Here is a 15,225-nt window from a genome sequence, read left to right as displayed (position 1 = left end):
TGACAACTACATAAACCCCTCTACCCAGAACACTATGACCATGACAACTACATAAACCCTTCTACCCAGAACACTATGACCATGGCAACTACATAAACCCTTCTACCCAGAACACTATGACCATGACAACTACATAAACCCTTCTACCCAGAACACTATGACCATGACAACTACATAAACCCTTTTACCCAGAACACTATGACCATGACAACTACATAAACCCCTCTACCCAAAACACTAGGACCATGACAACTACATAAACCCTTCTACCCAGAACACTATGACCATGACAACTACATAAACCCCTCTACCCAGAACACTATGACCATGACAACTACATAAACCCCTCTACCCAGAACACTATGACCATGGCAACTACATAAACCCCTCTACCCAGAACACTATGACCATGGCAACTACATAAACCCCTCTACCCAGAACACTATGACCATGACAACTACATAAACCCCTCTACCCAGAACACTATGACCATGGCAACTACATAAACCCTTCTACCCAGAACACTATGACCATGACAACTACATAAACCCCTCTACCCAGAACACTATGACCATGACAACTACATAAACCCCTCTACCCAGAACACTATGACCATGGCAACTACATAAACCCTTCTACCCAGAACACTATGACCATGACAACTACATAAACTCTTCTACCCAGAACACTATGACCATGACAACTACATAAACCCTTTTACCCAGAACACTATGACCATGACAACTACATAAACCCCTCTACCCAGAACACTATGACCATGGCAACTACATAAACCCTTCTACCCAGAACACTATGACCATGACAACGACAACTACATAAACCCTTCTACCCAGAACACTATGACCATGACAATTACATAAACCCTTCTACCCAGAACACTATGACCATGACAACTACATAAACCCTTCTACCCAGAACACTATGACCATGACAACTACATAAACCCTTCTACCCAGAACACTATGACCATGGCAACTACATAAACCCTTTTACCCAGAACACTATGACCATGGCAACTACATAAACCCCTCTACCCAGAACACTATGACCATGGCAACTACATAAACCCTTCTACCCAGAACACTATGACCATGACAACGACAACTACATAAACCCTTCTACCCAGAACACTATGACCATGACAACTACATAAACCCTTCTACCCAGAACACTATGACCATGACAACTACATAAACCCCTCTACCCAGAACACTATGACCATGACAACTACATAAACCCCTCTACCCAGAACACTATGACCATGGCAACTACATAAACCCTTCTACCCAGAACACTATGACCATGACAACTACATAAACTCTTCTACCCAGAACACTATGACCATGACAACTACATAAACCCTTCTACCCAGAACACTATGACCATGACAACTACATAAACCCTTCTACCCAGAACACTATGACCATGACAACTACATAAACCCTTCTACCCAGAACACTATGACCATGACAACTACATAAACCCTTTTACCCAGAACACTATGACCATGGCAACTACATAAACCCCTCTACCCAGAACACTATGACCATGGCAACTACATAAACCCCTCTACCCAGAACACTAGGATCATGACAACTACATAAACCCCTCTACCCAGAACACTATGACCATGACAACTACATAAACCCCTCTACCCAGAACACTATGACCATGACAACTACATAAACCCCTCTACCCAGAACACTATGACCATGGCAACTACATAAACCCCTCTACCCAGAACACTATGACCATGGCAACTACATAAACCCTTCTACCCAGAACACTATGACCATGACAACGACAACTACATAAACCCTTCTACCCAGAACACTATGACCATGACAACTACATAAACCCTTCTACCCAGAACACTATGACCATGACAACTACATAAACCCCTCTACCCAGAACACTATGACCATGACAACTACATAAACCCCTCTACCCAGAACACTATGACCATGGCAACTACATAAACCCTTCTACCCAGAACACTATGACCATGACAACGACAACTACATAAACCCTTCTACCCAGAACACTATGACCATGACAACTACATAAACCCTTCTACCCAGAACACTATGACCATGACAACTACATAAACCCTTCTACCCAGAACACTATGACCATGACAACTACATAAACCCTTCTACCCAGAACACTATGACCATGACAACTACATAAACCCTTTTACCCAGAACACTATGACCATGGCAACTACATAAACCCCTCTACCCAGAACACTATGACCATGGCAACTACATAAACCCCTCTACCCAGAACACTAGGATCATGACAACTACATAAACCCCTCTACCCAGAACACTATGACCATGACAACTACATAAACCCCTCTACCCAGAACACTATGACCATGGCAACTACATAAACCCTTCTATCCAGAACACTATGACCATGACAACGACAACTACATAAACCCCTCTACCCAGAACACTATGACCATGACAACTACATAAACCCTTCTACCCAGAACACTATGACCATGACAACTACATAAACCCTTCTACCCAGAACACTATGACCATGGCAACTACATAAACCCTTCTACCCAGAACACTATGACCATGACAACGACAACTACATAAACCCCTCTACCCAGAACATTAGGACCATGACAACTACAGAAATCCCTCTATCCAGAACTGTTAACATGGCAACTACAGAAACGACAAACTAACGAAACTAGAGTAACAATGATAACTATGAGCTAGACAACAGCCGAGTGTGAGTAGATCAATACGCTTTTATAAGCAACACAGTGACATACATTAATATGCTGTTATAAGCAACACAGTGACATTCATTAATATGCTGTTATAAGCAACACAGTGACATTCATTAATATGCTGTTTAAAGCAACACAGTGACATTCATTAATATGCTGTTATAAGCAACACAGTGACACTTTAATATGCAGTTATAAGCAACACAATAACAGTTACCAGTCTTATTTTAGAAGTTGCCATCTTCATCATGGTGTTACTGTAAGCAAAGCCAGCCTAACAACTTCTGTGTGTGGGTGCCAGTAAGCAACAATCAGCACCCATAAATAAAAGCTCTTCTCAGAAGACAGTGAACACTAACACAACATTACCTCATTCACACAACATACCTCAACATTACCAACTCATAACACTTCCTCATCCACACATTAGTTGTACGAATGTGGAAGCCTCCCTTTGACCTCAGCAGGCCTCCTGATAAAGTATGGATGGTACCACTGACACTGAGTGACACTGCTGTAACATCTGGGTAAATGGACTGACACTGCTGTAACACCTGGGCATATGGACTGACACTGCTGTAACACCTGGGCATATGGACTGACACTGCTGTAACACCTGGGCATATGGACTGACACTGCTGTAACACCTGGGCATATGGACTGACACTGCTGTAACACCTGGGCATATGGACTGACACTGCTGTAACACCTGGGCATATGGACTGACACTGCTGTAACACCTGGGCATATGGACTGACACTGCTGTAACACCTGGGCATATGGACTGACACTGCTGTAACACCTGGGCATATGGACTGACACTGCTGTAACACCTGGGCATATGGACTGACACTGCTGTAACACCTGGGCATATGGACTGACACTGCTGTCAGTGTGTATGGGAGAGGGAACGCACCCATACACACAAACAACATCAGGAGGCGGGACAGATTTGTGCAGCTGCATCACTGAGGCCACCTTGACTGGCTGCATCACCGCTTGGTTTGGCAAATTCCCTGCCCGAATCTCAAGGTACTTCAAAGGGTAAAACCTATATGCCAGACAGTGTCACAGGACGGCCCGTATTCTACAACCTCTGCACCAAAAAAAGTCAGAGGAAGGCCCAGTCATCTAGAACATCTACGCCAGACAGTGTCAGAGGAAGGCCCAGTCATCCAGAACATCTATGCCAGACAGTGTCAGAGGAAGGCCCAGTCATCCAGAACATCTACGCCAGACAGTGTCAGAGGAAGGCCCAGTCATCCAGAACATCTACGCCAGACAGTGTCAGAGGAAGGCCCAGTCATCCAGAACATCTACGCCAGACAGTGTCAGAGGAAGGCCCAGTCATCTAGAACATCTACGCCAGACAGTGTCAGAGGAAGGCCCAGTCATCTAGAACATCTACGCCAGACAGTGTCAGAGGAAGGCCCAGTCATCTAGAACATCTACGCCAGACAGTGTCAGAGGAAGGCCCAGTCATCTAGAACATCTACGCCAGACAGTGTCAGAGGAAGGCCCAGTCATCTAGAACATCTACGCCAGACAGTGTCAGAGGAAGGCCCAGACATCCAGAACATCTACGCCAGACAGTGTCAGAGGAAGGCCCAGACATCCAGAACATCTACGCCAGACAGTGTCAGAGGAAGGCCCAGTCATCTAGAACATCTACGCCAGACAGTGTCAGAGGAAGGCCCAGTCATCTAGAACATCTACGCCAGACAGTGTCAGAGGAAGGCCCAGTCATCTAGAACATCTACGCCAGACAGTGTCAGAGGAAGGCCCAGACATGTATCTGTATAATAGTAACTGACAGTTAATGACCCTGACCCCTGCATAGAGAAGGAGCGATCACTTCCTATAGTAACGGTTACTGCCTGAATAATACTGCCTGAATAATAACCAAGTTACTGTCATTCAGATACTGTACACTTCTTTATTTAATAATTGTTATGGAGAAGGAGCTATCACTTCCTATTTCATTCTATTCCATTTAAATAGATTAACCAGACAAAGACGTGACAAACATACTTTGATTTAATACCAACCAGACGCTCTGGGGTGAAATAGATTAATCTGAGATTCAAGACTTTGACTTGAGATGTACATTCACTACAAAAGAGAGATTACAAATCAGATGCACAGCACGTGCACACACACGCGCAAGTGATTACTATAAACTCCGCCCCACGCAAAAAGGCTACTGAGCAGTTGATGACAGAAGAACTGTATTGTGGGTATTTATGACAGTCTTAGTAAAACCAATGGGACAAAGGTGTGTGTGGTAACAGACACACAGAGTCCTCGCCCCCCCACGGGGTGTGTGATAACCCACCACGGTTCTGGTAATGTTTGAGAGTGACAGACCACACAACATTTACTAGCAACCATGAGTTCTGTTTTTGGACAATGGTTATTGAGATCTTTGCAGAAGTGTGTGTGTGTATTCAGCAACTGGTATTCAGTTCTGGTAAACCACTCACACTTAGACAAAAGGAGGTTCTGAGAAGCAAATGGAGGTCAGACCTCGCGCACACACACACACACACACACACACACACACACACACACACACACACACACACACACACACACACACACACACACACACACACACACACACACACACACACACACACACACACACACACACACACACACACACACACACACACACACACACACACACACACACACTATCACATGATTTACCAGAACATATCTATTTTAATGATACAGAACATCCTGTTAGCAGAACATGGCATTCTGTGGGTAGGTTATACTGCACTAGCAGAACATGATGTTGTGTGGGTAGGTTATATATATATATACACACGGGGGCGACTGGTCATTAGGGGCAGGTGGGGCACAGCCCCACCTGTTGTCAACAGAAAGAATTGCAACAACATTGTTATTTTTATTTCTCGAAGATTACTTCCTATAAATGATTATCTATGAATATTGCATATAATTTGTGTTAGGATTTTACTTCATGTTCATTGGGCCCTGCCTTGCTGCTTCAGACTGCGTTCTGCTGATTCGAGTTTGCAGTAGTAGGCCATAGGCTAAGCATGAATGTGGGGCCAGCCCTTCTCTCACAATGCAATGTACTTTGTACATGTGAAAATATTAAAATGCATGCTCAGAATGTTTGTGCGATCACTGTAGATCACACAAATTTGATGCCAAGTGGGGCTGACAGCCGGTAGCCCCACTACAGCGTCATTTCATATTTCAGACCTGATTGGCTGCCTGTCTGGCGCCTACATTAGTCTGCAAGAAGAGCGAGGAGGGTAGATTGTCTTAGCTAGCTTGTTAACTTCACAAATGCCAGATAACTTGAGAAAATGAATGAAGTGGATTTCATACTCGAGCACCAGTTTGAAACCCTTAATTTGGAGAAGAAACTTGAAGTAACGCGACTTGGTGCCCATCAACCACAGGATACTGTCATCACTCAAACTGCTGGTAAAAGAAACCACAAGTTTAATGTGGAGTGGTTTTTGAAAAAGAAACTGTTAGCATACAAAAGAAGGCACTCTTCTGTTTTCCATGTCAACTATATTGGTGGAGATGGTACTTGGTCGAGGACGGGTTACAAAGATTTGAAACATCTTTGAGAAGATTGCAAAACATGAGAGCAGCGGGAGTCATCTGGACAGTGAAATTGGGCTGACTTGGAAGGGTAAATGTCACAGCCCAAGTTGACAGTGCATACAGGCGCTCCATTGAACAGCATAACAAACAGGTGGAAGAAAACAGGTACGTTCTCAGTCGGATCATAACGTATTAAACTGTGTGGAAAATGTGAAACCGCACTGCGGGGGCACGACGAGTCGGTGGACTCCCTGAATCCTGGAATATTCAGATGCATTTTTGAGACTGTGTGAGGGCGATTCAAGACATCAGAAGCGCTATGACACTCAGCCCATCATCAAAGGGACATCTAGCACTGTACAAAATGAACTGTTAGACTGTATGAAGTGTACAGGGAGGAGATAGCCAAGCAAGTGGACGAGACATAATTTGTTGCCAAACAGGCAGATGAGACAACTGATGTCTCCTGTAAATCACAAATGGTGGTTGTGTTGCGATTGATGTTGCCTGACAACACAGTGACAGAGAGGTTTTTGGAGTTTGTGGAAGTCAAAGATAAAACTGGACTTGGCCTCTTTAATAGCATCAATGGTATGCTGGAACCACTGAAGCTGGGAGAAAAGCTGATCGCTCAGACTTATGATGGTGTGGCTGTAATAAGTGGAAACGTCTGAGGGGTACAGACGCTAATGAAAGAGTTTGGTCACTGCTATGCTCACCAGCTGAACCTGACCTTCAGCAACTTTGTTTAGCAAGGATGAGCATCCTGGAGGTGTTTTTTGCAGATTTAACTGCTTTTGTCACCTTTTTCTCTGGCGCTCCAAAACGTGTTGAGGCACTTGCTGAGGCAACACAGAGACGCATTCCAAGGCCACCCGCTGTATGATGGAACTGTAAAAGTAGAACTGTCAATGCAGTTTGGGAAAACCGTGCTGCGCTGCTCCTGTGTATGGAGGACGGACACACACACACACAAACTATTGGATGAGGCCACCATAAGTGAGGCATATGGCCTGTCAAAAAAAAAAATCAGGGACCGAGCCTTTCTGCAGCTGCTGGAATTTATTTTTCTTACTTATGCCAGAAGATTGTTTTATACAACACTCTGGATTAATCACCAAAATCACTCAGCATCGACGCATCTGGGATTAGCAGTGCGCTCACCTGTTTCAAGGAGAATGTCCAGAATATGCGGAAACAAACTGATGAATGGGCTGACACCGTTCACGATGGAACAGACAAGCCAGGCCGATTAGTAACCAACACAGCGCCGTTGATGAAGGAGGCATGCGACACAGTCATCTCCCAGGTGGAGCAGAGGTTTTCACAAAGTGACCACCTGATTGCTGCCAAGCTGGTTGACAGCTCGCTCTTCCCACAATTTGTCCTGTCATTCCCTACATCTGAGCTTGACTGTGCAGTGAAACTATGGCCTCTAGGAAACGAGTAAAAGTTGAGCTGACCACTCTGTACCGCCACACTGAGCTTCACACTGGTAAGACGGCCCTGTCTCTGTTAAGATCCATCCATGGGAACATCCTAGAGGAGGCTTTTGCTGAGACCGTCACCTATGACGTCATCTGAGTCAGAGAGGAACTTTTCCACCTTGAAGAGGGTAAAAACCACTCGCAATACCATGGGACAGCCGCGACTCATTGGTCATGTTGTCCATCGAAAGCCAGCTGATTCAGCAGCTACATGACTTCATTCCCAAAGTAATCGAAAGGTTTGCCCAGAGGAAGAACCGCCATGCCACCTTTCTCTTCAAGTGAGCCCTCAGCCTTGGTGAGTGAAAGCATATTTTATCATCCTGCCTTTGTGGTGCTGGTCCATGCATTGGTCATATTTTTGTTCTGGATCGATTGATATAGATGGTGATGAGTGTCAGTGTGTCCATGCTTATCCATTAATGGATCTGTATCCCTAAAAAGTTGTCTTTCCACTTCGTTGTGGCCTTCAGTGGTGTTGAGCTCATTGCTGTTCGCGTATGGCCCTGTAGGCACATTGGTTCTGAGCTTGGTTGCATTCCTAATTTAGGTTTATAAATGTGACAGTGGTAATTTTACATGGGTGTGAGAAAGAAGGAGAGCAATTACACAAGAAGGTCTCTCTCTCCAGTATGTGTACTACGACACCTGGTAGAAGCTGCGCTCATTATCATTAGGCTATTACGTGACGCAATTATTACGTGACGCAGAATCTGTAGATGTAAAATGAGGCCGCTTGGACTAGGTTAATTAGATTCAGTGAGGTAAGAATTAACAAGAAATATATTTGATATTCATTCTATTACTGTAATAACACTTCTAAGCATTACTCATACTAATGGATCCTACTGCATTACTCCCACAGGTGGATCCTACTGCATTACTACCACAGGTGGATCCTACTGCATTACTCCCACAGGTGGATCCTACTGCATTACTCCCACAGGTGGATCCTACTGCATTACTACCACAGGTGGATTCTACTGCATTACTCCCACAGGTGGATCCTACTGCATTACTCCCACAGGTGGATCCTACTGCATTACTCCCACACGTGGATCCTACTGCATTACTCCTACTGCATTACTCCTACTGCATTACTCCTACTGCATTACTCCCACAGGTGGATCCTACTGCATTACTCCCACAGGTGGATCCTACTGCATTACTCCCACAGGTGGATCCTACTGCATTACTCCCACAGGTGGATCCTACTGCATTACTCCCACAGGTGGATCCTACTGCATTACTACCACAGGTGGATCCTACTGCATTACTACCACAGGTGGATCCTACTGCATTACTCCCACAGGTGGATCCTACTGCATTACTACCACAGGTGGATCCTACTGCATTACTCCCACAGGTGGATCCTACTGCATTACTCCCACAGGTGGATCCTACTGCATTACTCCCACACGTGGATCCTACTGCATTACTCCCACACGTGGATCCTACTGCATTACTCCCACACGTGGATCCTACTGCATTACTCCTACTGCATTACTCCTACTGCATTACTCCCACAGGTGGATCCTACTGCATTACTCCCACAGGTGGATCCTACTGCATTACTCCCACAGGTGGATCCTACTGCATTACTCCCACAGGTGGATCCTACTGCATTACTCCCACAGGTGGATCCTACTGCATTACTCCCACAGGTGGATCCTACTGCATTACTACCACAGGTGGATTCTACTGCATTACTACCACAGGTGGATTCTACTGCATTACTCCCACAGGTGGATCCTACTGCATTACTCCCACAGGTGGATCCTACTGCATTACTCCCACAGGTGGATCCTACTGCATTACTCCCACAGGTGGATCCTAATGCATTACTCCTACTGGGGGATCCTAATGCATTACTCCCACAGGTGGATCCTACTGCATTACTCCCACAGGTGGATCCTACTGCATTACTCCCACAGGTGGATCCTACTGCATTACTCCCACACGTGGATCCTACTGCATTACTCCTACTGGGGGATCCTAATGCATTACTCCCACAGGTGGATCCTACTGCATTACTCCCACAGGTGGATCCTACTGCATTACTCCCACAGGTGGATCCTACTGCATTACTCCCACAGGTGGATCCTACTGCATTACTCCCACAGGTGGATCCTACTGCATTAGTCCTACTGGGGGATCCTAATGCATTACTCCCTCTGATCATTCCAATCATTTTGGTGATGCTGTTGGAACTTCAGTTAAAGCTGTCTGCTGTAAGATTCTCTGTGATAAGATTTTATTTCTTGCTAACCACTGTTTCTCCTTCTTAGTCTCTGTATTTTGCAAGTTCAAAATGCACACCATGGAATAACGGATGCATTATATATCGCCAAATATAACTGCTATTTTACAAAGTGTTTTTCTAGATCAGGAAAAACATTAGTTTAAAAAAAATAAAACAATCACATTTAATGATGGAATGTATATTAATTAAAGTAGCAACAGATCTATGATAAAAAAAATAATGTGCAGCCTACTATGTGACAATAAAACACTATACTAGTGACAATGTATAGTAAAACACACCACACTAGTAATGAGGTACAGTAAAACACCATACTAGTTATGACTTGACAGTAAAACACCATACTAGTTATGATGTGACAGTAAAACACTATACTAATAATGAGGTAGAGTAAAACACAATACTAGTTATGCTGTAGAGTAAAACACAATACTAGTTATGCTGTAGAGTAAAACACAATACTAGTTATGCTGTAGAGTAAAACACAATACTAGTTATGATGTAGAGTAAAACACAATACTAGTTATGATGTAGAGTAAAACACAATACTAGTTGTGATGTAGAGTAAAACACAATACTAGTGATGAGGTAGAGTAAAACACAATACTAGTGATGAGGTAGAGTAAAACACAATACTAGTGATGAGGTAGAGTAAAACACAATACTAGTGATGAGGTAGAGTAAAACACAATACTAGTTACGACGTTGAGTAAAACACAAAACTAGTTACGACGTTGAGTAAAACACCATACTAGTTACGACGTGGAGTAAAACACCATACTAGTTACGACGTGGAGTAAATCACCATACTAGTTACGACGTGGAGTAAATCACCATACTAGTTACGACGTGGAGTAAATCACCATACTAGTTACGACGTGGAGTAAATCACCATACTAGTTACGACGTGGAGTAAATCACCATACTAGTTACGACGTGGAGTAAATCACCATACTAGTTACGACGTGGAGTAAATCACCATACTAGTTACGACGTGGAGTAAATCACCATACTAGTTACGACGTGGAGTAAATCACCATACTAGTTACGACGTGGAGTAAATCACCATACTAGTTACGACGTGGAGTAAATCACCATACTAGTTACGACGTGGAGTAAATCACCATACTAGTTAGGATGTAGAGTAAGATATGGAAAATCTGGTTTCTCATCGGACAGTTAGATGCAACCTTCTAATACCACACAGACCTGACATACTCTTCTGGGTCAGAGGTCATAGCCAACCTAGCTGTAGGGAGAATGTACTGTTCTGGGTCAGAGGTCATAGCCAACCTAGCTGTAGGGAGAATGTACTGTTCTGGGTCAGAGGTCATAGCCAACTTAGTTGAAGGGGTATGTACTGTTCTGGGTCAGAGGTCATAGCCAACTTAGTTGAAGGGAGAATGTACTGTTCTGGGTCAGAGGTCATAGCCAACCTAGCTGTAGGGAGAATGTACTGTTCTGGGTCAGAGGTCATAGCCAACTTAGTTGAAGGGAGAATGTACTGTTCTGGGTCAGAGGTCATAGCCAACCTAGCTGTAGGGAGAATGTACTGTTCTGGGTCAGAGGTCATAGCCAACCTAGCTGTAGGGAGAATGTACTGTTCATACGTGTGTGTGCAAAATCAGGTTAAGGTTATGATTAGGTTTTGGAATCATGCTATGGGGTTAGGGTTAGAGAAAATCAGATTTTAGATGGTAACAAATGTTGGTTCTCAAAAGGTGTCCACTGTGTGTGTGTGTGTGTGTATGCGTGCACGCACGAGATTCAACGCACCGTGTTCTTGTGGTGTGTAAACACAGAAAGGTCTCCATTGAAGATGACGTCAGCCAGAGAGTTGACCAGCGGCTGATAGTGGATGATTAGAAAAACCTACAGACACACAAAATATATTGTTGATATGCACAGTAAATCAGCATGCACAATGGACAACCTTGCATGGTTCCATCTAAATGGACAGTGTGTTTGGGCAGGTTGTTCTACCACGTTGTTCTACCATGTTGGACAACCTTGCGTGGTTCCATCTAAATGGACAGTGTGTTTGGGCAGGTTGTTCTACCACATTGTTCTACCATGTTGGACAACCTTGCATGGTTCCATCTAAATGGACAGTGTGTTTGGGCAGGTTGTTCTACCACGTTGTTCTACCATGTTGGACAACCTTGCATGGTTCCATCTAAATGGACAGTGTGTTTGGGCAGGTTGTTCTACCATGTTGGACAACCTTGCATGGTTCCATCTAAATGGACAGTGTGTTTGGGCAGGTTGTTCTACCACGATGTTCTACCATGTTGGACAACCTTGCATGGTTCCATCTAAATGGACAGTGTGTTTGGGCAGGTTGTTCTACCTGTGACAACAGGTTGAGGGACACCTGTGGGTTGATCTTTCTATCTTCAGACTGAAACAGAGAACAAACATTGACAAAGATTAATACACACACACACCAGACCTCCAGTGCGCACACACACAGGCACACACCAGACTTCCAACCCCCCCCCCCCACCCCCCCCCCCACCCCACCCCTATGAACCAACCTGCTCGGGGCAGACCAGAGAGAAGACGTAAAGAGGCAGGAACAGGCGGTTGAGGAGATGCTCTGTCAGCACGTCATTCAGGAACTCACAGTTGATAGTCAGGATGTCGTTGAGATAGTGGAGGTGGTCAAGATGTTCGGCCACCAGGTCACTCAGCTTACCCCTGTTACGATGTCTTTGTGGAGAGGGACCAGGACGGGATATCACATGATGCTACATCCTAGCGTTTAAAGTCAGGCCGACACATCCGATACCACACTGCCACCTGGTGGACAGTGAGAATGCCAAACACCTCTGGTGGATGAAGTTACATGAACATATTCAAATAAGCACCAGGCAGCTGTCCTATCACAGTATTAACACAACACCATCTAAGCTTCTTTCTCGATAAAGTAATTCTGAAATACAAATAAAAAACAATGTACTGAATAGGCGCCGTTTTTTTTCAGACTCTTTGGTTCTATTCACAGAAGTGTTATAATATTTCAGCACTCTTAGTGCAAAAAACAAAACCGATCATGAAAAAGTACATCTGACATTGACTGTGTACAGAAAAACATCTAGAAAGACATGTTTCACATTGAAATACATGTTCATACAAAGGACAAGCATTTGATATAAATTGTTACAATACCTTCTAACATTACAACTAAGCTCATTGTCCCTAATTGATCATCACTCAACCATTTGGTGAATATATTGAAAGTATTTTATGTTGTTTTGCCTACTATGTTCAGATTGACCACAGAATACCCACCCTAAGGCCTTAGCATTGTATATGGCCTCAGTGGGATTCAAACCCACAACCTTGTTGTTGGTAGTGTGAGTCACAAAGGCCACCGCATTGCCTATGTACTATACAATACAGTCATAAACAGGACATGATTGCCATCCACAGTAGCACCACAACTGGTAACCATGTAAACCATGTGAACACTAGCAATGTCTTTCATCATGGAGCAGGATAGACAGTAAGGTAGTGGGCTACATCACAGAGCCCCTGGACAGGGTCAAAACTACAAACTGAACTGCTATGAACCATCACAAGTACATCTTTGCTGATAAAGCAGGCTTCCTCCGAGCCAAAACTCGACAGGTTCGGCACCATATCATTGGCCAATGAGCAACTGTCCATGTGCCTGGACAACATGGGAGAAACATATTCCTGTGTGTCGCCATATCTGAAGATGGGATGGTAGAACATAAGCCACTTCTTGGGTCATACGAGGCTGTGGCGTCACACCTCTCTGAGTTCCTCAATGAAACCATAATAATGTTAGGATCCACCAATGAGAGGTGATTCAGGAATGGTTTTGGGCCAATCCCTGATTCCTGACCCCAGACCTGCCCCAAGGTCTATGACCACCACTCCCATGAGCATGTCCTTCTCCTACAGCTCACGGATGAACCATGTCATGACATCACTGGTGACCATGAAAAATGAAGATATTCACTGTGACGTGGACAAGGTATCATGGCCAAATGCCCAAGACAGAATTGAGGCAAATTAGTGTAGTGTGTGCAACACACTGACATTTATTTGATTTATTTCTGATAGCACTTGTTACAATTGATTAGACAAAAACATTTGTTGCAATAAAAGTAACTTTTTTCACATCAATGATTTTAGAAGATGTCTTCATTGATCACACGTGATTATGGGACAGAAATTAAGGAAATTATTTACTGTCAATCGTGACAGGTAATGTACAGTTAGAGTTTTGCCTAATGTGAAAACAGAGAAATAAACTGTAACAGATTAACTTCAGCACTTCAAAGAGTCATTTTGAAAGAGTCACTTCCAATAGTCTTTTGATAATGGCACCAACGCAACTGATCAACTGGAAGACGAAATTCCAGTAGTGGTGAAAGGATGAGGTTGACGCTCCTTCCCACTTAACCTGGTGACATGATGAGTGATGCCTGGCTGAATGTTTGAAAAACAAGTCTGCTTCTATCCTCATCTGGTAACCTAACCAGGTAACCCAACCAGGCCAAGACTGTATGACAAAGAAAACTGTTGATAGGAATTCCACTAAGATGTACTAACAGGTGGTTTCCACAGGCAACATGTAGCATCTCACCAACATGTTGTTTCTTGGAAGCGTGGCCAGACAGAACCCCTCAGAAGAGGTGCACTGACCCCTGGAGTTTGCTACACAGCATGTGAAAGACTCTAAGAGGTTTAACGCCAGCCGTACTGCGAGCCAGGGTAGAGGCAACATCAGACCGCAAGCTCTCAGCAGAACTGACAGGGAGACGGGTGGAGGCTACGATAACTGGGGTGAAATACAGGCAAATAACTGAAAAGAACCTGGTTCAGAGCCCTGGTGACCCTAAAGAATGGAGAAGTTCCCCAAGCATTCAGACAAATGCGGCAATAGCTTCAGAACAATGGGAATGAGTGGGAGAAATACCCAGGAACACTAAGCTGAAATCCCTGCCAACAGGGAAGAACTCTGTACTCTGAACGTAGTCTAGTTAAATGACATCGACTGACCTGATGGTTCATAGTTTAATTAAACAAATCTGTACAGATCAACCCTATATCTCTGTGTGTGTCTGTAC

The 15,225-nt window shown here is 44.2% G+C and overlaps 1 protein-coding gene across 7 annotated transcripts in view; it reads right to left on the bottom strand.

The window, feature by feature from the left end:
* Positions 1–15,225, bottom strand: part of clec16a (C-type lectin domain containing 16A) — a 73,672-nt gene that overhangs the window by 47,669 nt on the left and 10,778 nt on the right. For all 7 annotated transcript variants that reach the window (XM_029123855.2, XM_029123856.2, XM_029123852.2 and 4 more), the window contains 3 exons: positions 12,658–12,832; positions 12,471–12,521; positions 11,897–11,992 (listed from right to left, as the gene is read on the bottom strand). In XM_029123855.2, coding sequence (XP_028979688.2) covers positions 11,897–11,992; positions 12,471–12,521; positions 12,658–12,832 — 322 coding nt within the window. The remainder of the gene's footprint in view (positions 1–11,896; positions 11,993–12,470; positions 12,522–12,657; positions 12,833–15,225) is intronic.

Source organism: Esox lucius, chromosome 11, assembly GCF_011004845.1.
Source record: "Esox lucius isolate fEsoLuc1 chromosome 11, fEsoLuc1.pri, whole genome shotgun sequence".
NCBI lineage: Eukaryota > Metazoa > Chordata > Actinopteri > Esociformes > Esocidae > Esox > Esox lucius.
This window is presented reverse-complemented; position numbering and strand designations above follow the sequence as displayed.